The sequence below is a fragment of the Lissotriton vulgaris genome, chromosome 8, assembly GCF_964263255.1.
Source record: "Lissotriton vulgaris chromosome 8, aLisVul1.2, whole genome shotgun sequence".
NCBI classification, from domain to species: domain Eukaryota; kingdom Metazoa; phylum Chordata; class Amphibia; order Caudata; family Salamandridae; genus Lissotriton; species Lissotriton vulgaris.
The window spans coordinates 361,698,370-361,720,590 of record NC_141696.1 but is presented as its reverse complement, the minus strand read 5'-3'; the positions used below and the strand labels follow the sequence as shown (position 1 = coordinate 361,720,590).

Here is a 22,221-nt window from a genome sequence, read left to right as displayed (position 1 = left end):
TTGTATCCCCACCTCCGGCGCCTTGCAGTCTTCTGAGCCCGCTCCTGCCGCCTCAGCGGCCCAGGCACGTCGGTAGTTCCAATGGGTGCCTGCGGCCCTTCGCGTTACACTCCTGCGCCACTCACTTGTGTGACGCCGCAGTCCAATGGGTTTACTCCCCTCCATCACGGACGTTGTTGCATACGATCAGCGCGCCGCGTTTTGAGGGTGTAGGGCGTCTCGCTCACCAGGGTTTGAACGCGCGCCGGCATCCGCTCCCGATCTTTGCTCAGCGCAGGCCTTCTCACGCTCGGGGGTTGCCGGCACTCGAGGTCCCGGCTTAAGCGTGTCTCCCAGGCCACGTTCTTCCCTCCGTCAGATCTGGGCGGTCCTTTGAGTTACAGGGGTCAGGATCAGCTCATTCAGCGTCGCGAACACTGCCGCACAGGAATCCCTTAAGCAACACAGTTTATTTACAGGATATTTTAGCGGATTAATGTGGGAAGGCAACGTCCGTCATGGAGCTCGGTTAGACTGCGGCCATCTTGTTCGGCTGCTAGCCACGCCCCCGATCATGTATTCTTAGTGTCTTCAATTTTATGGACTTTTTATCTATTACGGCTCCCTTATCCTCCTCTTTTAATATAATTTTATAATTTGTAATGCTAATCTAAACTTTTAAAAAGAAGAAATTACTTGCAAATGAATTACATCAAGCACAGCCAAAACTTAACAAGTGACAAGTTGCTGAATACAAAGCACTTTTTTTGAACGAGTAACTCATTTATCAAATAGAGGGCCAAAACATGATACAGAAATAAATCTAAACTAAACAAAAATGATTTTCAATATACTATTTTACATGGAACCAGGTCTTCAAATATTTTAGTATTTTAAATAATTTCAAATGGGTTTATATGAATTTATATCCGCTATTATGTTCATTTGCAAAGATAGACATCTGAGCTCATCACCAAACGAGACTAGAAAAGTGCATCAGAACTTACTGGGATCAATTACAAAGATCCATCCCAGGAGAACTGAGGGCAGTACACATCCAGCTCAAATAGATTACTCAATAACACAGAAAAAAATAAAAGTTCACTAATCTCTAGATAGAGAATTCAGACACAACCGAACTGTGCTTCCACAAGTCAGTATCGTTCAAATTATGTGTAGAAGTTCAAGGCAAATACATTGATGTTTAAACTTCTTCTCATTGCTCAAGAGTCAAAATGACAAAGCCCCACCAAATGTCTAAAATTAATGGTGGTCTGGGAAGAACAGGAAGGAAATGGAGACTAAATTCACCACTTAGATTACACGCCCCACTCCCATGAAACTAGATACTTGAGACACATGATCAGAGAGAAGCATGTTTGATGTGAAAGCTGCAAGTTCTGTACATACAAAATTCCAAATCCCAACTACAGTTAATGCTTATTAACATTTTAATTTTGGGACTTTGTAGTTTTGATCGATGGCTGGATGAAGGTAAAGAAGGGCCCATTTCAGATCAATGGATGAGGTCAGCGGAAAAAATGTGGGCCAAATTCAACGACACACGGGCGCTATGCAAAAAACAATAAAAGGTATAACATTAAAATAAGTAAATAATACAAAACGCTGGATACACAACCTATTAGAACAGTGTGAGCAGCTGGGGAGGGGAGCAAAGTATAAGGTGAAAACTCTCAGATGGTCTTTAGTAAGCTCCACTCTCTTTCAATCATATATAAAGGGGTCCCTAGGGAGCAGGGGCCTCTGTCGATTGGAAAGGAAGAAATATCCTGATGTCACCACAACATTATTTTTATGTTTGCTCACAAAAGCTTTACAGTAGGTAAATCCAGAACACATAGACACTCCTCACCTGGTGATTGTGTGATCATCATGGATGGAGATGGGGTCACTGTATTGTGATAGGAAGCCGGTGGAGAAGTTAGAGGATATGCTGCTGATGTTCCTGCCTGCTTGCCAAAAGGCTAAAATGTAAAAAGGCTGTATTAATAAAACAACATTTCTAAATGTGCACCTTATTTACCCTTGTAAATTGCATGCAGAGTATAGATAAGTTACCACAATAGTTATTTATGCATTTAGAACACACCTACATGCTGCTGTTTTAATGAATTAATGTCATGGACATAAAACAGTACTGAAAGATCCAAATTATAACAAACCACTGGTGTGAAACAAGCTCGACTACACATTAGAAGACATAAAACAACAATATCCCTAAAATGTCTGGGGAAAAAAACAGTGCAATACCATAGGACAGTTGTGTTTAACTGACATAGTTGAGTTTTTAAATTCAGAAATCTCTGTAGTCTGCTGTAGTCTGGAGGTGGGATATGAAAGCCTGGGGCGAGCCCGCCTTCAACAGCTAGTCATCCAGATAAGGGAAGACTGGAACCCCTGATTTGCGTAGATGAGCTGCGACCACCGCCATCACCTTCGTGAACACCCGAGGCACGCTGGTAAGGTCAAGGGGGAGCACAGTGAACTGAAAGTGCTCGTGGCCTACTGTGAACCGTAGGTAGCGCCAGTGGGCTGGCAGGACGGGAATGTGAAAATAAGTGTCCTGCAAGTCCAACGCTACCATCCAGTCTCCGGGGTCGAGGGCAGACAGGACCTGAGCCAATGTCAACATTTTGAACTTCTCCTTCTGGAGGAAGCGGTAGAAGTTCCTGGGATCCAAGATAGGACACAGGCCATTGTTCTTCTTGGGCACCAGAAAGTAGTGGGTATAACAACCACAACCTACTTCAGGGGCAGGAACTCGCTCGATGGCTCCCTTGGCCAAGAGAGCTGTAACTTCCTAGTTGTGAAGGACCAAGTGATCCGCCGACATGGGATGGAATTGAGGTGGCATGGATGGAGGGGTAGTCTTGACGGGAAGGGAGTAGCCCCTTCGGACTATCTGCAAAACCCCACCTGTCCGACTTGATATTGAGCCAGTGGGGGAGGTGATGGAGAATCCTGCTGCCCACTGGCGAATGGTGGCCCTGAGAGGTCGAACCAGAGAGCTTGGAGGCTGCTGCAGAGGGGGTGCTGGTGGACAGGCCCGCCCACTGGCCCCCAGACCCACGACAGTGAGTCCGACGTCCCTGGACGTGCAGAGGCTGGATAGCTTGCGCAGGCCTGTGGCTCTGGACGGAACATGGCGGGGCTCCCCTTCTGTAGTCACAAAAGGGTCAAAAAGCAGACTGCGTGGGGCGAGAGGTAAAAGCGAGGCACAAGGACCTCGCCTTAAACCTGGGGTCCTTAAAGCACAAGTTACTACTTGTGTAACGGTATATCTGTAAGAGACATTAGTTAGTGATAGATTCCTTACCTTAGAATATCCCCAGGCGTCAGACTGGATCCGGAAACCTTTGCGTAGCAGTACCCTTGCGTGTCGGTAGGCGTCGCCTGCTGCTCTGCGTCCGTCGTCGGTGTCATGGGCGCCGTGATGACGTCGTCTGAGTACTTAGACGCCGCCTCCGCGTGCTGACGTCAGTTCTTAACCACAGCTTTTCCGCGCCAGAAGCGCAGAGCCATGACAAAAACCAACACTGGTGCCAAGAAACTAGGGCCCTGAAAGGGGATGACCTTAACCCTAGATATCGGTTGGGAGAACGGGGAGGATGGGTGGGTCGGTAAGGAATCTATCACTAACTAATGTCTCTTACAGATATATCGTTACACAAGTAGTAACTTGTGCATCTGAAAGAGACACGTTAGTGATAGATTCCTTACCTTAGAATAGATACCCCAGTAATACCATCCCCGTGGTGGTGGGTCTGCGAACCAATAATCACACCAGAAAGTCCTGGAGGACGGAACGGCCAAAGTAGCCGTCCCTCCGGACTTGACTGTCCAGGCAATAGTGTCTGGCAAACGTGTGCAGCGAGGCCCACGTAGCTGCCTGGCAAATGTCCTGCAAGGGCACACCTCAGCCCAAGGCAGTAGTAGTGGCCGTGGCACGAGTGGAATGAGCCCTCAGCCCAACAGGGGATTCCTTCTTAGCCAAGGAGTAACACGCCTGGATGCACAAGATAATCCATCGGGAAATGGTCCGCTTGTGCACCGCTTTCCCTTTCTTAGCGCCCGCGTACCCAACAAAGAGTTGATCATCCACCCGGAACTGTTGTGTGCGATTCAGATAAAATGGGAGCACATGTTTTGGGTCCAGACGGTGGAGCCGCTCCTTCTCTCTCGAAGGGTGCGCAGGCGGAAAGAAGGTGGGCAACGTGATGGATTGCCCATTGTGGAAGGCCGTGACTACCTTGGGAAGGAAGGAGGGCCTTGTCCGTAATACAACCTTGTCCGGATGGACTGAAAGGAAAGGAGGCTTACAAGACAGAGCCTGGAGCTCACTCACTCTCCTGGCAGAGGTGATGGATACCAGGAAGGCAGTCTTCAAAGAAAGAAGGCGAAGAGGACAGTTGTGAAGTGGCTCAAAGGGAGCGCACATCAGAAACGTTAGAACCAGGTTCAAGTCCCACTGAGGCATCACGAAGGGAACAGGAGGAAAGGTATGAGTGATGCCCTTCAGGAATCGATTAACGATAAGGAACTTGAACAAAGAAGGTTGGTCAGGCAGCCTCAGAAAGGCTGAAAGAGCCGAAAGATAGCCCTTGACAGTGCCCAGAGCAGAGCCCTGCTGGGCAAGAGAGAGAAGAAAGAGGAGAACCTCAGAGAGAGGGGCATTGAGGGGATACACAGCCTTTGCTGTGCACAATGCCACAAATCTGTTCCACCTGCAGGCGTATACCGTCTTTGTGGAGGGACGCCTGGCTGCCAGAATGATGTTGCAAACTTCAGGAGGCAAGTCAAATGGCCTCAACTGTCGCCGCTCAATCTCCAAGCATGGAGGTGGAGACTGGACAAGTTCGGGTGGAGGACCGTCCCCTGCTGCTGCGACAGAATGTCCTCCTGAAGAGGCAGACGAGACGGGGGATCGACTGACATACTGAGTAGCTCGGGATACCAGTACCTTCGTGCCCAGTCCGGAGCCACTAGGATTACTTGTGCCCGGTCGCGCTTGATCTTCTTCAGCACTCTTGGCAGAAGTGGTATAGGCGGAAAGGCGTACAACAGACCGCAGCTCCACTCGCGACGAAAAGTGTCTCCGAGCGAGTGCCGCCTTGGAAATTCCAACGCCCAGAACTGATGACATTGCGCGTTCTCTTCGGTGGCGAATAGATCTAACCAAGGCTCTCCCCATCGCAGAAAGAGGCCTTGCGCCACGTCCGAGTTCAGACGCCATTCGTGATCCATCGAGCACCGACGGCTGAGTTCGTCCGCCCTGGCGTTCAGAGAACCGGCCAGGTGTTGAACCACCAGAGTCACGCCCTGATGTTCCAGCCATTGCCAGAGACGCAGAGCCTCCTAGCAGAGGGTTTACGACCCCACTCTGCCCTGTTTGTTGCAGTACCACATGGCGGTGGTGTTGTCCGTGAACACTTGCACTGCACTCCCTCGGACAGACGGGAGGAATGCCTTCAGTGCCAGACGAATCGCCCGCAGCTCCAACAGATTGATATGGAGCCGGGACTCCGCCGGAGACCAGAGTCCTCTGATCTCCGCCTCTCCCAAGTGGCCTCTCCAGCCCTGGAGGGACGCGTCCGTCACAACTACGTACTCCGGTTGGGGAAGGGAGAGGGATCTGCCGTTGACCCAATCGTGGTCAGTGAGCCACCACTGCAGCTGTCTCGCAGTGCCCTCCGAGATCAGGACATGGTCGGACAGGTTGCCCTGATGCTGGGCCCACTGAAACTTCAGGTCCCACTGCAGAGCCCGCATCCGCCACCGTGCGTGATGCACCAGAAGGATGCAGGAGGCCATCAGCCCCAGAAGCCGCAGCGTCAACCTGACCGAAACTCGGGATAACGGCCCGAAGATCGGAATCAGAGCCTGTATATCCCGAACCCGCTGTTCGGGCGGGTAAACCCGAAACTGTGCCGAGTCGAGAACCGCTCCGATGAAGAGGAGCTTCTGAGGGGCACAGGTGTGACTTCGGCACATTGATGGAAAATCCCAGCTGGTGCAGGAGATCCGCCGTAGTCTGGAGGTGGCTGACGACTGTTTGGGGCGAGCCCGCCTTCAACAACCAGTCGTCTAGGTAGGGGAAGACTGACACCCCTAACCTGCGCAGATGAGCTGCGACCACCGCCATCACCTTCGTGAACACCCGTGGGGCGCTGGTAAGGCCGAAGGGGAGCACGGTAAACTGAAAGTGCTCGTGGCCTACCGTGAACCGCAGGTAACGCCGGTGGGCCTGCAGGACGGGGATGTGGAAATACGCGTCTTGCAAGTCCAACGCTACCATCCAGTCTCCTGGGTCTAGGGCAGCCAAGACCTGAGCCAGTGTCAGCATTTTGAACTTCTCCTTCCGGAGGAAGCCGTTGACGTTCCTCAGATCCAAGATAGGGCGTAGGCCCCCTTTGCCCTTCTTGGGTACCAGGAAGTAGTGGGAGTAGCAACCACGCCCTTCTTCTGGCCCAGGAACGCGCTCGAAGGCCCCCTTGGCCAAGAGGGCCGAAACTTCCTCCTGCAGGAGCCGCAAGTGATCCCCCGATACGCGGTGGTGTTGCAGTGGCATGGCTTGAGGGGTCGTCTCGAAGGGGAGGGAGTAGCCCCTCCGGACGATCTGCAGCACCCACCTGTCCGAAGTGACAGTGCGCCAGTGGGAGTGGTGATGGCGAACCCTGCCTCCCACTGGCGTCACATGGGCCGAAAAGCCTGGACTAGGAGGGTTTAGAGGTGGATGCCGCGGGGGCAGGTGTGGACTGACTCCGCCTGTTTCCCCGACCGCCGCCGCGCTGGACGACAGTTTGCGGCGAGTGGCTGGTGGCACGTGTGGGGACGCCCCTTCCGTGGCCACGAAAGGAGCGAAAGGCACCAGATTGCTGGCGCGGGGCCGAGAGGCCCAAGGACTTGGCCGTAGCCCTGGAGTCCTTAAAGCGCTCAAGCGCGTGGTCTGCCTTGTCGCCAAAGAGGCGACGGCCATCGAACGGCATGTCCATGAGTGTGTTTTGGACGTCTGCCGAGAAATTGGCAGATCTCAGCCAGGCGTGGCGTCGTACCGCCACCGTCGTAGCCATCGCTCTGCCCAGCGAGTCAGTTGTATCCAGTCCACACCTGATTGAATACTTGGCTGCGTCCCGGCTGTGAGAAGTTGGCCCGATATGCAACGTTCGCTATTCTAGCGACCGCTATGTATCGTTCCAACGACCCTTATGGTGTTTGGTTGTAAGTCAACCTATAGACCAGCTATCCTAGTAGCGTGGATACGAGCAGTCTAAGGCTAAAGACTCGAGAGGGCGTGTTAAGCCAGCTGTTTACCACACATGTACCCCTTGAACACCCAGTGAAAGGACACCACACAAGTGTTATGAAAATAAACAGTATATTTATTAAGAATCACAACAGCCCTGTACTCTTTATGAGGACAGGGTACTTAGCACAAACCAAATCTCTTTAGTAAATACTTCAAGTGCACAGTTTAAAACAAGTGTCCGGGGACACGGAAAGGTTAAGGCAAGTCGGAAGCGAGGGACTCGGGACCCTAGAGTAAGGAGGCTATGCAGGCACCGAAATGCCGAATTACCTAGCCACGAGGGCTGCGGCTGCACAAGTCTTACAGGCGTCGGGGTCTTCGCTGACGAGCCAGGAGCCGGAAGAAAAGGAGTTGCTGGCCGGCGACCAGTGTTGAATAGTTCGTAGGGATCCAAGCCTGGATCGGAGATTGATGAAACCTGAAAGCAGAGGGGACCAAGTTCGTACTACTAGCCAGTAGTCAGAGGGTACCAGGAAGGCACCGGTTGGCCGTCACCTCGACCAGGTGAGTGGGCGACGCTAGGCTCTGCAGTCTCTCGGACCAGGAGGCGTTGTCGGCGACCACGGTGGAGGTGCGAGCTGTCCCACGACGGATGTCGCTGTCGGCGTCTGGAGTGGACCAGGAGGGTCCGGGGTGCTTCTCGAAAAGATGGAAGCAAGGGCCAGTCTGGAGCAACCAGACCGGCAGTGTTGATTCTCGGATGTCGTCACAGAAGGACACGAGCCAACGGCTAGTGACCAGACAACGTGCTGAGCAGCGAGCAGAAGGGCCCCACGCAGATCGTGGAGATGCTGGGAGACTGCACTTCGGTGCTGGAGCGGCTCAGGGTCGGGGCTTCTCGGACCCCAGAGCACTCACCAGAGAGTTACCTCGATGGTCGTGCTGGTTTTTAAGAGCGTGCAGGTTCTGATGATGGCCGGTCCCTCGAGGTCTCGTCGCACCCACAGATCACAGCTGAGCTGATGACGTGGGTAGAGGTCAGAGGTGCCAGGGAAGCCGGTTCTCGTCGAGCTGGGCCGTCGGATTCCTTGAGGAAGGACTTACAGCAAACCGCAGAGTTCTTAGATGGTGCCCGCTGATGCAGGGTGACTACTCCTTAGCCACAAGGGAGAAATCTTGAGAAGAGTCTTGAAGGTCCTTTCGTAGAAAGTAGTTCTTGATTCAAAGATGATCTAATTTGGAAGGGTCCCCGCTCCGGTCTTTATCCTAAAGAAAGGGGTGGGTACATGACTAGGTCCTGCCCTAAGGGTGGGACCAGGAAGGGGGGTAGTTACGCCCCTCTCCCCCTGCCGGGCTTTCCCCAGGCCAGGGCTGTCGCCCCTGGAACTGGTTCTAACCGGCAGATGCGTAGTGAGCACCGGGGTGCCACTCCGCAGTCACCTTCTCGCCAAAGCCCTACCTACCCAGAATACACAAACCCTGTCTGGGACGGTGCGAACACCGCCCTCGACAGGAAACCCTTTGTCCAAGCGCTCCTCGCTGGAAGGACTCCCAGCAGCAGGAGGTCAGACTCGTGTCTGTGGTGGCAGCATCCATTTTGTGGAGCTGAGGCTTCAGTTAACTTTAACCGGGGTTCACAGTTACGTGCATGTCGTGTCCCTCTAGAAGGGTGGAATGCTAACCTCATCGCCAGAGTTGGTGAGAGGGCAGCATCCCGATTCGTATGACACCTTACTCGACATGCCTTGATAACGCGACACCGGAGTTACCGATATGGTACGCGTTATCATGGAACAGCCATTGGATCTTGATTCCGCAAGCTGCAACCGGGCTCGGCTCGGGCCGGAACCTAGCTCACACGAGCCCACGCACTCTGCCTTCAGGATTGTTAAGGCCTGCCATAGGAGTGACTGATAGGAACTCGGGTGTCCATTGTATGGTTAGATATAGAGCTACTATACCTAAAGCAAAGGGTGATTACACGACTTCGCCCCAGCTGTCATGCAGCCAGTTGTGTCAGATTTAGGAGGCCAGCCAGGGGTGGCATAATACATGCTGCAGCCCCTGGCGGCCCTGGGTACACCTATGCCCTGGGTTACAGGGTCTGATAAGGTGGCCCAGTACCAATTGGTAAATGCACCTAGGGCACATCTCGTAATTTAGAGAGAGAACAGCCAGGCTGTGGGTCTGATTGGCAGGCCCACAGCCAGAGAAAGTCGTAAACCAGTGAAACAAAAGCAAAAAATCTGGGTGATCATAGGATTGCCGACCCTACTCTCCTACACCGGCCCTCCACAAGGGCTTGGCCGAGTTTGGCCCGTACCTCCAACTGAAACTCTGGCAGCACTTCCGCCACCGTCTCCCACAGAGAGTGGGTGCAGCGGCCCAAGAGGCATGCGGTGTTGGAAGACCGCAGTCCCAAACTAAGGGACGAGAATATTTTCTTGCCATAGTTCTCGTACCTCTTGGATTCCCTGTCCGGCGGGGCCGTCGGGAATGCGGTCTGGGAATTCGAGGCCTGGATGACCAGACTCTCAGGGTGGGGTGGGAGGACAGGAAACATGGGTCGCCCGGAGCCGGGCGGTGGCGTCTGGCCACGTTCCTATCTACGGGCGAACCCGTAGCGGGCCTGGACCAAGTGCCCAAAAGAACGTCCGTCAAGGCCTCATTAAACGGCAGCAGAGGCTCCAAGGGCCTCAGTGAGGAGGTTAGTCCTCACGACCGCGACGGGGAGCTCAAGGCCCAAGGCCTTGGCAGCCCTCGTCAACACCACACCATAGGTAGCTCCCTCCACCAAAGCCACGGTAGGAGGAGAGACAAATCCAGTGTCTGGAGAGGTGTCCAGGCCACTGGCCTCCCCAAGGTCTCCTGCCCAGTCCATGTTAGACTGGCACTCCCTGGCCAGAGGGTCCTCAGACCCCTCCCAATCCTCCTCATCCCTCATCTCCTGAGACTCAGGGTCGTAATTATATGAAGTCGGTTCGTAGAAGCTAAAATCTCCAAACGGCGTCGGGATCGGCGCCGATAGGCGTCGTCCGGACGTCGGAACCGAATGAAAGGAGGCATCGGGGACGGCGCCGCCCGAGGACGGCGCCGGAGGGGACACCACACAGACCGACGCCGGGGGGGGTCGTAAGGTCCACCAGTGACGATCCATCGCCCGAGGAGGGTCCAGCGGCGCCGGGCCCGAAGGCGCCGGGGCCGCTGTACCCTGCGGCGCCGGGCCCGAGGGCACCGGCGGTGTCGGGATCGTGGGGCCCTGCGGCGCCGGGCCCGAAGGCGGCGTCGGGGCCGAAGCACCCGACGGCGTCGGGGTCAAAGCCCCCGACCCACTAGGGGCCCCAGACGGGTTCACTGGGCCCGAAGGCGCCGCGGAAGCCGTCGGAGGAGAAAGGGACCTCATGGCCATGAGGAAACGCTCAATCTCCTCCGGCGTCGCGTTCAGCCCTGGGACCGGAGGGTGTGGGGCCGAACGCGGCGCCCGCAACTCCGAGGAGCCGCGTGGGCGGTGTCACCCGAACCCCCGGCCGCATCGCGCGAGCGTCGGGGGGTGGTGGGGGTGTGGGGGTGGGGTGGGGGGGGGGGGGGGGGGGGGGGTGGTGGTGGTGTCTCTTCGACTTCTTATGCTTCTTACCTGACGACTTGGACCCGGAGGAGTGGTGCCGACTCCCAGAGCTGTGACAGCTCCGTCCCCGAGACCTGTCCCGAGACCTCCCGTGGGACCGGGACCTCACACGGCGCGGGGCCGACTGCCGGAGTTCGAGTCGCCTGCGGGACCGCTCCCCCCTGGCCTTCCTCGAAAGGGCCCGACAGTCGGGGCAGGCCTCGTCGTCATGGTCGACGCCCAAACACGTCAGGCACAGGCGGTGGGGATCCGTGACCGACATGGTACGGTCGCACTCGTCGCAATGCTTGAATCCGGGCATCCCTACAGGCACCATCGGAGTAGTACAGACTTCGAAATGGATCAAAAGATCACCAAAACTTAGTCAAAAAGTGACTAGGGAACTGCTCTTTCCAGATCTGCGCTGGCTGGCGCGGAAAAAAGAAGATCTGACGTCAGCACGCAGAGGCGGCGTCTAAGTACTCAGACGACGTCATCACGGCGCCCACGACGGACGCGGAGCCGCAGACGACGCCTACCGACGCGCAAGGGTACTGCTAAGCATAGTTTCCGTATCCAGTCTGACGCCTGGGGATATTCTAAGGTAAGGCATCTATCACTAACATGTCTCTTTCAGATGCGCTCGAGCACATTGTCTGCTTTGTTGCCAAACAAGCAACGGCTATAAAAAGGCATGTCCAAAAGTGTCACTTGGACATCACCCGAAAAGCCAGTGGACCTCAGCCAGGCATGGAGTCTCAGGGCTACTGACATTGAAATCGCCCTGCACAGAGAGTCAGCGGTGTCGAGTCATCATTGTATGGTAAACTTCCCTGCGTCAGTGTCTTCGGTAACTGCACCGGAAGAGCATGGCCCGGGCCTCCTTCGAGCACTGTGGCAGCACCTGCGCGACGTGTGCCATACAGAATGGGAGTAACGGCCCCAGAGACATGCGATGTTCACTGACCGTAGTCCCAAGCTGGAGAAAGAAAACATTTTTCTTCCCAAGATGGTCCAGCTTCTTCGATTCCCTATCAGGCGGAGCGGTAGGGAATGTGCCGTTGGAAGTAGAGGCTTGAACCACCAAGCTCTCAGGGGTGGGGTGTTGGGAGAGGAAAATAAAGTCGCCTGGGACAAGTGGTGGCGTTGGGCAATTATCCTATCCACAGGAGCCCCTGTGTTGGGCTTAGACCAAGTGCCCAAAAGGATGTCCTCGAGGGACTCATTGAACGGCAGCAGGGGCTCCGAAGAGGCCACTGTCGGTTGAAGCATCTCGGTCAGGGGGTTAGTCCTGACCACCACCGTAGGAAGCTCAAGGTTTAAGGCCTCAGCCGCCTTACGCAACATCACTGTGTATGATGCACCCTCCTCCGTAGCCATGGTAGGGGGAGATAGCATGCCATGGTCTGGAGAGGTATCCAGACAACTGGCCTCACCCAACTCCTCTCTCCAGTCCGGTTCTTCTAACTGGTCTGCCAGAGGGTCCACATACCCCTCCCAGTCCTCCTCACCCTCCTCTGGTTGCCACTCAGGGCGCTAGGGAACACCAGGGGAGAACAGGGGTTCAAAAGTACCAGTTGTTGCTGGTCCCGACGTTGGTCCGGCTCTGTGTCCACGTCAAGGGGGAGGCTGAGGGGTCGATGTAATTTGGGGACACAACCGGTGTCGGAGGGGGCGGAGGTGTCGCCAATGGGATCAGCACTGTCGGAGGGGTCATAAGGTCGACCAGTGCCGACCCAGATCCAGGCCTGGAACACTGGGGGCCCGGCAGAGCGAGAGCTGAAGCCGCAGGCATGGACGGCCTAGAACCCCCAGCTGAGTCCGCGGGACCCGAAGTCAGGCTGCCCAAAGATGGTATGGAGGGCTTCGTAATAGCTACGAAGTTGGGCTGGGGTCTCTCCGGCTCCCGGAAAAAGAGGGAGGCTCGGAGCCGACCCAACAGACTCCGCGGGCGGAGCCAGCGACTACTATTCGCATCCTGCGTTGCTTCGGACGGGGAGATCGCAAAGAGCGACAATGCTTCTTCGCCTTCTTTTTGTGCTTTGACTTAACCGAAGATGAAGACTTCGGCGAAGAGTGATGGTGAAGGTGTAGGAGAGTAGGGTCTGCAATCCTATGATCACCCCAGATTTTTGCTTTTTGCTTCACTGGTTTACGACTTCTCTGGCTGTGGGCCTGCTAATCAGACCCACAGCCTTGCTGTTCTCTCACTAAATTGACACGTGTACCTTAGGTGCATTATCCAATTGGTACTGGGCCACCTTATCAGACCCTGTAACTCAGGGCATAGGTGTACCCAGGGCCTACCAGGGGCTGCAGCATGTATTATGCCACCCCTGGCTGGCCATCTAAATCTGACACAACTGGCTGCACGACAGCTGGGGCAAGGTGGTGTAATCACCCTTTGCTTTAGATATAGTATACCTATATCTAACCCTAAAATGGACACAGAGATTCCTATCAGTCACTCCGATGGCAGGCCTTGACAATCCTGAAGGCAGAGTGCTTGGAATCGTGTGAGATGGTGCTCTGGCATGAGCTGAGCCCGTTTGCAGCTTGCGGAACCAAGTCCTAATAGCTGTTCCATGATAACGCATACCATATACTCTTAAGTGCATTATAATCCTCGCGGTTATATGCTATCTCTGGTATCGCTTTATCAAAACATGTCGAGTAAGGTGTCATACGAATTGGAATACTAACCCCTCGCCAATTCTGGCGACGGGGTTAGCATTCCACCCTTCTAGAGGGACACGACATGTATGTAACTGTGAACCCCGGTTAAAGTTAACTCGAGCCTCAGCATCACAAAATGGATGCTGCCACCACAGACACAAGTCTGACCCCCTGCAGCTGGGAGTCCTTCCAGCTAGGGGAGCTTGGACAAAGGGTTTCCTGTCAGGGGCGGGGCTAGCACCATCCCAGACAGGGTTTTGTGTATCCTGGGTAGGCAGGGCTTTAGAGGAAGGTGACTGCAAGTGGCACCCCAGTGCTCACTATGCATCTGCCGGCTAGAACCAGTTCCAGGGGCACACCAGCCCCTGGCCTGGGGAAAGTCCGGCATGGGAGAGGGGTGTAACCACCCCCCTTCCTGGTCCCACCCATGGGCAGGACCTAGTCGCGTGACAGCCCCTTTTCCTAGTATAAAGATAGGAGCGGACCCCTTCCAAATTAGATCATCTTTGAATCCTGAAACTACTTTCTACGAAAGGAACTCTCGACTTCTTCTCAAGATTTCTCCCTTGTGACTAAGGAGTAGTCACCCTGCACCCGCAGGCACCATCCAAGAACACTGCGGTTTGCTGCACGTCCTTCCTCCGGAATCCGACTGACCAGCACGACAAGACCCGGCTTCCCTGGCACCTCTGACCTCTACCCACATCATCAGCTCAGCTGAGATCCGTGGGTGCGACGAGACCTCGAGGGACCGGCCATCTTCAAGACTGCACGACTCTTGCCCAGCACGACCGCCGAGGGATCCTCGAGTGAGTGCTTTGGGGTCCGAGAAGCCCCAACCCTGAACAGCTCCAGCACCGAAGTTCAGCCTCCCAGCCTCCACGAGATCTGCGTGGGGCCCTTCTGCCTGTTTGCTGCTCACCGCGTTGTCTGGCTACTAGCCCGCTGGCTTGTGGCCTTCCCGACGACGAACGACGACTTCAACTCCGCTGGTCTGGTTGCTCCAGACTGGCCCTTGCTCCCTTCCAAAAGAGGAGCACCCCGGACCCTCCTGGTCCACTCCAGACGCCATTTTGAGTCCACCGCGTGACTTGAATTTGCCAAGACTTGTTGCCCCAATCCTTGGTCCAGCGACGTCGAGAGCAGCAACCATCGTGGGACAGCTCGCACCTCCATCCTGGTCGCCGACAACGCCTCCTGGTCCGTGAGACTGCAGAGCCCAGCGTCGCCCACTCACCTGGTCGAGGTGACTCCATCCGGTGTCATCCTGGTGCCCATCTAATCACTGGCTAGTGATTCAGAACTTGGTCCCCTCTGCTTACAGGTGTCTTCCATCTTCGATCCAGGCTTGGATCCATCCGAACTTCATCACTGGTCGCCTGCCAGCAACTTCTTCTTTCAGGCTCCATAGACTGCAACGAGGATTCCCGACGTCTTTCCAGACCTATGCAGCCGTAGCCCCTGGGCTAGGTAACTTCGGCATTTCGGTGCCCCAGCATAGCCTCACTATCCAAGGGTCCAGATCCTTTTTCGTTTTCAGTTTAACTAGTCGGATTCGTCCGATATCACTAACTTTGCAATTTCTAGCATCCATAGACTTTGTCCCGCATCCCGCGTGAGAGTGCACACTCTGCACCCGAGTCCCCTAGGCCTCCTGCTAGTAATCTGAAGGTTCAGTAGTCCAGTCCTAGTGATTCCAAAGCCTATTAGTCCAGTACTTACCTGCTAGTAATTTCGCATTCCACTTTTGTAGTATATGGTTTTTCGTGCCCCTCGGGCATTTGTGTAAATTGTGCAACTTAAAGTATTTTCGTAAGAGTATTGTTGTGTGCTTAGTACCCTGTCCTCATAAAGAGTACAGGGTTGCTGTGATCTAAATAAATACACTGTTTATTTTCATAACACTTGTGTGGTGTCCTTTCACTTGGTGTTCAAGGGATATAAGTGATGGTATAACAGCTGGCTTAACACGCCCTCTAGAGTTTAGCCCGAAGACTGCTCGTATCCATGCTACTAGGATAGCTGGTCTATAAGGTTGACTTACAACCAATCATCAATAAGGGTTGTTTGGACTGATACAGAGTGCTCACTAGAATAGTGAACATTATATATCAGGCCAACTTCTCACAGAAGGCTCCGCAACCGGTCCCGCGACCTCCCTCTCGACTGGGAACTTGATCTGTGCGGAGGCGACTGCCGGGCCTCCCAATGCTTTCGGGACTGCTCCCGGAAAGACTTCGGGCCACGGCAAGGCAGTCGGAGCACGACTTCGGGTCGTGGTCGCGTTCCAGACACCAGAGGCACACGAGCTGGGGGGTCTGTAACCAACATCAGCTTGTGGCAGTAGCCGCAAGGCTTGGAGCCGGTCTGTCGCGAGGACATTCCTGTGCACCAGGAGTTGGACGACTCAAAAAGATGTCAACAAAAAGTCGCAAAAAGTGGGTCAAAATATGACTCGAGGCACTGCTCTCTCCGGATATGCGCTGGCTGGCTCTGAAAAAGAAAAAACTGACGTCAGTGCGCAGGAGCGGAGTAGATACCGTGACGTCATTCCGGCGATCACAATGCCAATGAAAAACGCGGAGTCAACCGATGCCACCTTCTGACGCGCAGGGGTACTGCGGAAGAAACAATTCTCTGGATTCAGTCTGACGTCTGGGGGCAATTCTAAGGTGAGGAATCCATAACTAATAGTCTAATTCAGATATATAGATCTTTGAGAGGGTTTTCATATTAGTGTCAAATTGAGTGAATGACCTTGCTCGACGCACCTCACCTCCATTGAGATTCAACTTGCTTCTAAAACATCTGAATAAACATCAACAGTGAATCCTTTTGGTGCCTAAATCATCCTTTGAATAACTAACATCCTCTCAGCTCCTGAGGGTGCTTGCAGTTAACTAACCCATTATCCAGAATGAGTCTTGAATAATATCAACTTCGACCCTTGATACAGAGATCTATTCCATCAGCTGGTGCGCACCACCATTAATTTAAATTAATAGGATTCATTTTTCTAACCCTTACAATCAAGAACATGTTGTGACAAGGCATTCTGCGAACTGAGTTTAATATCTACTGGACGCTATGGTGCTCCTGTGAATACCCTGCCACAAGAAAGTCATTACCATGATTGGTGTATTCCAAGATATGTTAACAAGAAGGCAAAATGCTTGGTGAGGATCAGGGTAGTGTAAAAGAAAATAGACTGAAGTCACATGTGGTCACATTGGTACATTTAGCAAGTTGACAGCACATGGGCATACTGGTATCGCCAATACACACTTCTATACATATATATTCCTATCCCAATGGTTAAAACAGTCGAAAATGTTCTGTTGAACTTGGGTAGGGCAAGCAAAAGGAGTAAGTCGACATTTCGACCGATGTAGGTGTAGGTTCACTTGCACCTTACTGCGGGGTCTTCATCAGGACTGGAGAGGTGGTGAACAAAGGGGTGGGGGCCGGGGAAGGACACCTATAATTAAAAACATCAAGGTGAGCTGAGGAACAGACACCTATAAGGAATTCATTAGTGAAATGGATCAAGTAATTACCGGAAGCCCCACTGTCAATAATGTGGCAACGTGGAGAAGGGGAAGTTAATGGGCCCTTGGGCTCCGGTCATCAAAGAGAGAAACAGCCTGTTAAAATAAGGTGAATTTCAGCAATGGGCTTTCATCAGTCCCTCAAGCAGTATTGCCATGTGCATTATAACGTGCAATAAACAAAAACATCAGTATTACCCAGACGGGTTAAAAAAGCATAAGCTATCACAGAACAGAGGACGTTACAATAAGCTCACCAAACGGTGAAAATGCGAGTCCGACTCATTTGTCACTAACTGTAGCAATGAATCACTGTTTGAACCGAAGATGATCCAATACGAGGTAAAAAACACCCACAGTAGCGACATCACTTCAGTAAAAATATATACAAGGTAATGTTTGTGCCCGTGCATAGGAGAGAAAGAAAGAAACGGCTGCCTACACACTCAAAAACAGCTCAACCCGATAACGCGTCCAATCAATTATGGTACGCCAATCAAATTATAACAATAACCTCTTGTGTGAAATTATTTCATCTCTTAGTGACAGCGGATGGCAGGACAAGAGAACCGCACTTGAAATAATTACCTGGAGGTCTGTGTACTCAAAGGACCTCGTGAGTAGATACTAGAGTAAATCCTAGAATAAATCGCTGTAAAACTGGCCCGCTCCGTGTTTGAATCTGGGCATGAGAGAGAAGGGGAGGGGGGCTGCTCAGTATCACAACGTGTACAACGGCAAAAATACAACAATTACAAAAAAAGGCGGGAAACCTCACGTTACAAACTTACCACGGATGTGGCAGTTGGCAGCATCTCACACACTCGCATCAGTGAGAGAGCGAGCGCAGCAGATTGGGACTATTTAAGTACGGCAACAGCGCATCACCAGCGCCTGTGGCTGCAGCAGCTAGATGCCAGCAGATCACGTAACCGCGTTAAACCGGATAATGTAAAAGACACAGAAAAAAGACTTGTCTTACCGGATTCGCTTATGAGCGATCAGATGTACAAATACAAAAATATAAAAATACAAATACACAGATAAACGGGGCCTCTCCACACATTAGGAAATGGTGAGAGTCAAAAGATGTTGTTGGGATGCCGGAGTAAATTAATTTGGTGAGCTGGCAGTGGCAGGGCCGCTACTACTGAGCTGAGTGCTATTCTGCTGTAAATATCGTGGCGGTGGAGTGCTGCTGTTGTGATTATAGGCACAGTACCTTTCAAAATAAAATTGTTTTCTATTGGGGCACGCTGTGTGTTTTTTTAAGCGGTACTGCAGCCAGGCACTTACCGGAGAGGGGTCCCGCAACTGGTGGGAGTAGCAGCCTGGTCTCTATTCTTTCTCCTTCCCACCCTGGTCCGACGCGGTGAGATCACCGTTGTGCGGAGGGTGTGGAAGGTCTAGAGACAGGCACTTCCAGCTGGGGGACGGTTAGCGCTCCAGTCGCCAGACCCTCGGCAGGTTGCAGGGATAAAAAGGGAATATTTAAACGGACGCGCAGCGGACGCGTGCTGCAGTCGCGCTGAAGGTAAGCCAAAGGTCAGCCCGTCTGCGCCCGTCCGGGCGCGGGCCGGGGCCACTACCCCTGGCCAATTTGAGGCTACAATTCATTACGGTAGAGATGATTTGATAAACCTATGCCCGCGGTTGCACCCTGCCTGCAGGCACAGGATGTCAGCCATGCAAGTTAGCGGGTGTCAGCAATGCTCTTATCTGTGGAACCGAGGGAGTACTCAGAAGGAGGGAGGAGGATCTCTCTCAGGAGGCCTACTCAATTGTAGATCCTTGAGCAAACATAAAAATGAAATCTTGGATCTGCTTGCTGATTCTAAACTTGACCTGTTCTTCCTTACGGAAACTTGGCTGGGAGATGACTCTGATCCGGATATCATAGAGGCACTCCCACCTGGGTATTCCATGGTTAGAATTGATAGAGCAGAAGGCAGAGGGGGTGGGATTGCAATTGTTTCTAGATCTCCCATGGAGTGCACGATGGAGTCTATCTCTATATGTGACAGCGAGGCGGGCCTGTTTACAATAAAGATTAACTCTAATTCCACAGTTGCTGGGATTTTGATATACAGGCCACCCGGGTCCTCTACACGCTTCAGAACCAGTTTACTGGATAATATTGCCCATCTAGTTATAAGACAACGCAAAATCCTAGTTTTAGGGGATTTGAACCTACATTTATAGAAGTCGATATGCGTCAGGACCTACAGTCTCTTCAGTTGGACTTAAAATCTTGTTGTCCCACACATCAGCTAGGGCACTTACTTGACCCGGTGTTTGCCAGTTGGGAGGAAGTGGAGGTGATGTCCCCTCTCCCTGTCCCCTGGTCCACCCATTTTCTGGTCAAGTTTTCAATCTCCCTTTCTACGCTGGTCTGCCAAGGGGGCAAGTCGAGTGGTAACCTGCGTAGAAAGTGGAAACATTTTGACCAGGATAATTTTAACAGTGAACTGGCTGGGGGTGGCTCACCGGGAGGGTCCGACATTAAGACTGCGTGTGAAAATCTGGAAAGGCGCATAAATGGTGCCCTTAATAGGGTGGAACCCCTACTTCCAAATACAGTCAGGGATAGAGGGCGTAAAACAGCTCCCTGGTTTGATCCCGCCCTGCAGGTGGCCAAGGCGGCATGTAAACACCCCGAGAGGAGGTGGAGAAATGGCTTCAAGTCTCAGGACAGACTGTTAAATCGGCAGGAGCAAAGGAGTTATCAACACATGATTAGACGAGCGAAAGCCACACACTATAAGGATAGAATTGTAGTGGCCGAGAACTCTACCAAACAACTTTTTTAAATTTTTAAAGAAATTTCTTCCCTGGCTATAGTGGGGTCGGTTGCAGGATGCAATCGGATAGCAGAGTACTTTTCGGCTAAGGTGGAGAAAATCTATTCATCTTTCTTGGGGAACACAGTTAGTAAGGTTGATTTTGAAGAACTGGTGCTGGATAAGAGTCCAGGGCTGAGATCGACTGAATTTGTCTCCCTCCCCCCTCCCCCCCCCCCCTCCTGAGTCCGTAAAGAGCATCTGTCGGAGTGTAAGATCTGGCTCCCTTAGAGACCCTGCTCCGCCTAAAGTGATGAGCGATAGTTTGGATGCCCTTTAACCGTACATCAGGCACATGCTAGAATCTTCGTTTACACAGCATATGGTGCCGGATTGCTGAAAACGTGCTATTGTCCTCACCATTGGGAAAAAAAACAAATGTCAGCCTAGACATATTGGAAAATGTGTGTCCTATCTCCCTCTTGCCCTATTTGGCCAAGGTGGCGGAGAAGTTGGTTAATGTACAACTTACGGCCCCATGTGGACGCCGCCTCTCTCCTCCACCTGTCCCAATCTTGTTTCCGGGCGGGACTTTCGACATAGACGGTACTACTTCATGCTACGGAAACCCTTAGACAAGGGGCTGATGCAGGACACACCATGGCATTGATTATGCTAGACGTAAGTGCCGCTTTTGACACTGTGACACACTACATCCTTCTACAGTGTCTAAATAAGGGCGGCGTCACAGGAGAGGCGCTGAAATGGCTTAAATCTTTTCTAATCGGTCGTAGTTTCCAGGTCAGGCAGGATGTCCATTACTCTGAGGATTCCAAATTGGAACAGGGGGTTCCTCAGGGATCTGCCCTTAGCCCCGCCCTGTTCAATTTGTACATGTCTCCTCTGGCGGTGTTTGTTCAGGGCTTCGGAGTAGAGGTGGTCTCGTATGCTGATGACACCCAGCTACTGATCTCCCTATCCCAGGAGCCTAGTCTTGCGGCCTCCAATTTCAGAGCTTGCATGCAGGAGCTTGCCTCCTGGATGAATACGAACTTCCTGAAATTGAATGGTAGCAAGACGGAGGTGGTGGTGGTGGGAGGCAACAACTCGAGCTGGACGTCGGAGTGGTGGCCTCCGAGTCTGGGTCTGACCCCCCACCCGAGCCTTGAGGCGAAAAACCTGGGGATTTGGGTGAATCCAACTCTATCGTACGATGGCCACATTCATCGAGTTGTGGGCAAATGTTTTGGCATACTAACAAAACTATGAAAAACACTGGACCTGCTCCCACTAGAGGCTAGGAAGACGCTGATTCATGCATTAATCACGTCTCGTCTTGATTATGGGAACGTGCTCTATTTGGGAGCCACTGCGAAGGGTCTTGGGAGACTACAGGTGCTACAGAATGCTGCCACTCGTTGGGGCTTATGCAGCCTAGGAGGGCGGCGTCAAAAAAGGTGCTTGATACATTGCATTGGCTCCCTGTTAAACAAAGAGTGCTGTTTAAAATGTTTGTCATCTGCCACCGCATTGTCAATGGCAAGGGACCGGCGTACCTAAGAGACCTGGTCACCAACTATGTTCCCAGCAGATCTCTTAGATCCAGCGGGAGGGGACAGCTGGTAATCCCCAAGATAAAAAAAGCCAGAATGGGTGGCCGTTCCTTCCGGTTTCTAGCTGCTCAGAGTTGGAATAAACTGCTGCTCCAGCTGAGGCTAGAATGCTCGGAAACCAAGTTCAGAAAGCTGCTAAAAACCCACCTGTTCATGGTATAGCGATAGTCAGCTTGCTGGCGTTCCTGTCTTCTTCCTCTCACCTAGCGCGGGGACACGCCGAGATGGCGTAACCAAGCGCTTTAAATTGCATAAAACACAGTTGATGGACAGAATGCAGAACATGGTCTTACATTCACCCCAGTACAAAGATCTGGGCCTAAATCCATCGTTTTTTTGCACTCCACACCACCCTAGGTCAGACACTGGCTATATGCAAATCAGCCTTGACCCTGTGCCTCATGGGAACAGTCCAGCCCGAACTACCAAGCCATGTCTTTCCTAGACCGGAATCAAGCATCCAAGGACCGGTTTCTGGCTATCAGCCTTCTTCAGCCTGGATAGCTTGACTCCAGTGATGTGGAGAGCCTGGGACTCACGTCTGAGCATACCCAGCCCACTCGGGGTGAAAATTGCAAAAAACACAGTTGATGGACAGAATGCAGAACAATGTCTTACATTCACCCTAGTACAAAGATGTGGGGTGAAATTTTACTATTATTATTATTACTCCGGCCCCGTTTATCCGGGTATTTGTATTTATATATACTTAAATAGTCCCAATTTGTTAGAAGTGCCTAATAGAGTCACGGAG

At 52.6% G+C, this 22,221-nt stretch overlaps 1 protein-coding gene across 3 annotated transcripts in view; it reads right to left on the bottom strand.

Annotated features, from left to right (window-relative positions):
- Positions 1-22,221, bottom strand: part of MED14 (mediator complex subunit 14) — a 1,095,522-nt gene that overhangs the window by 236,688 nt on the left and 836,613 nt on the right. For all 3 annotated transcript variants that reach the window (XM_086934128.1, XM_086934129.1, XM_086934130.1), the window contains exon 23: positions 1,853-1,964. In XM_086934128.1, the coding sequence (XP_086790254.1) occupies positions 1,853-1,964 (112 nt within the window). The remainder of the gene's footprint in view (positions 1-1,852; positions 1,965-22,221) is intronic.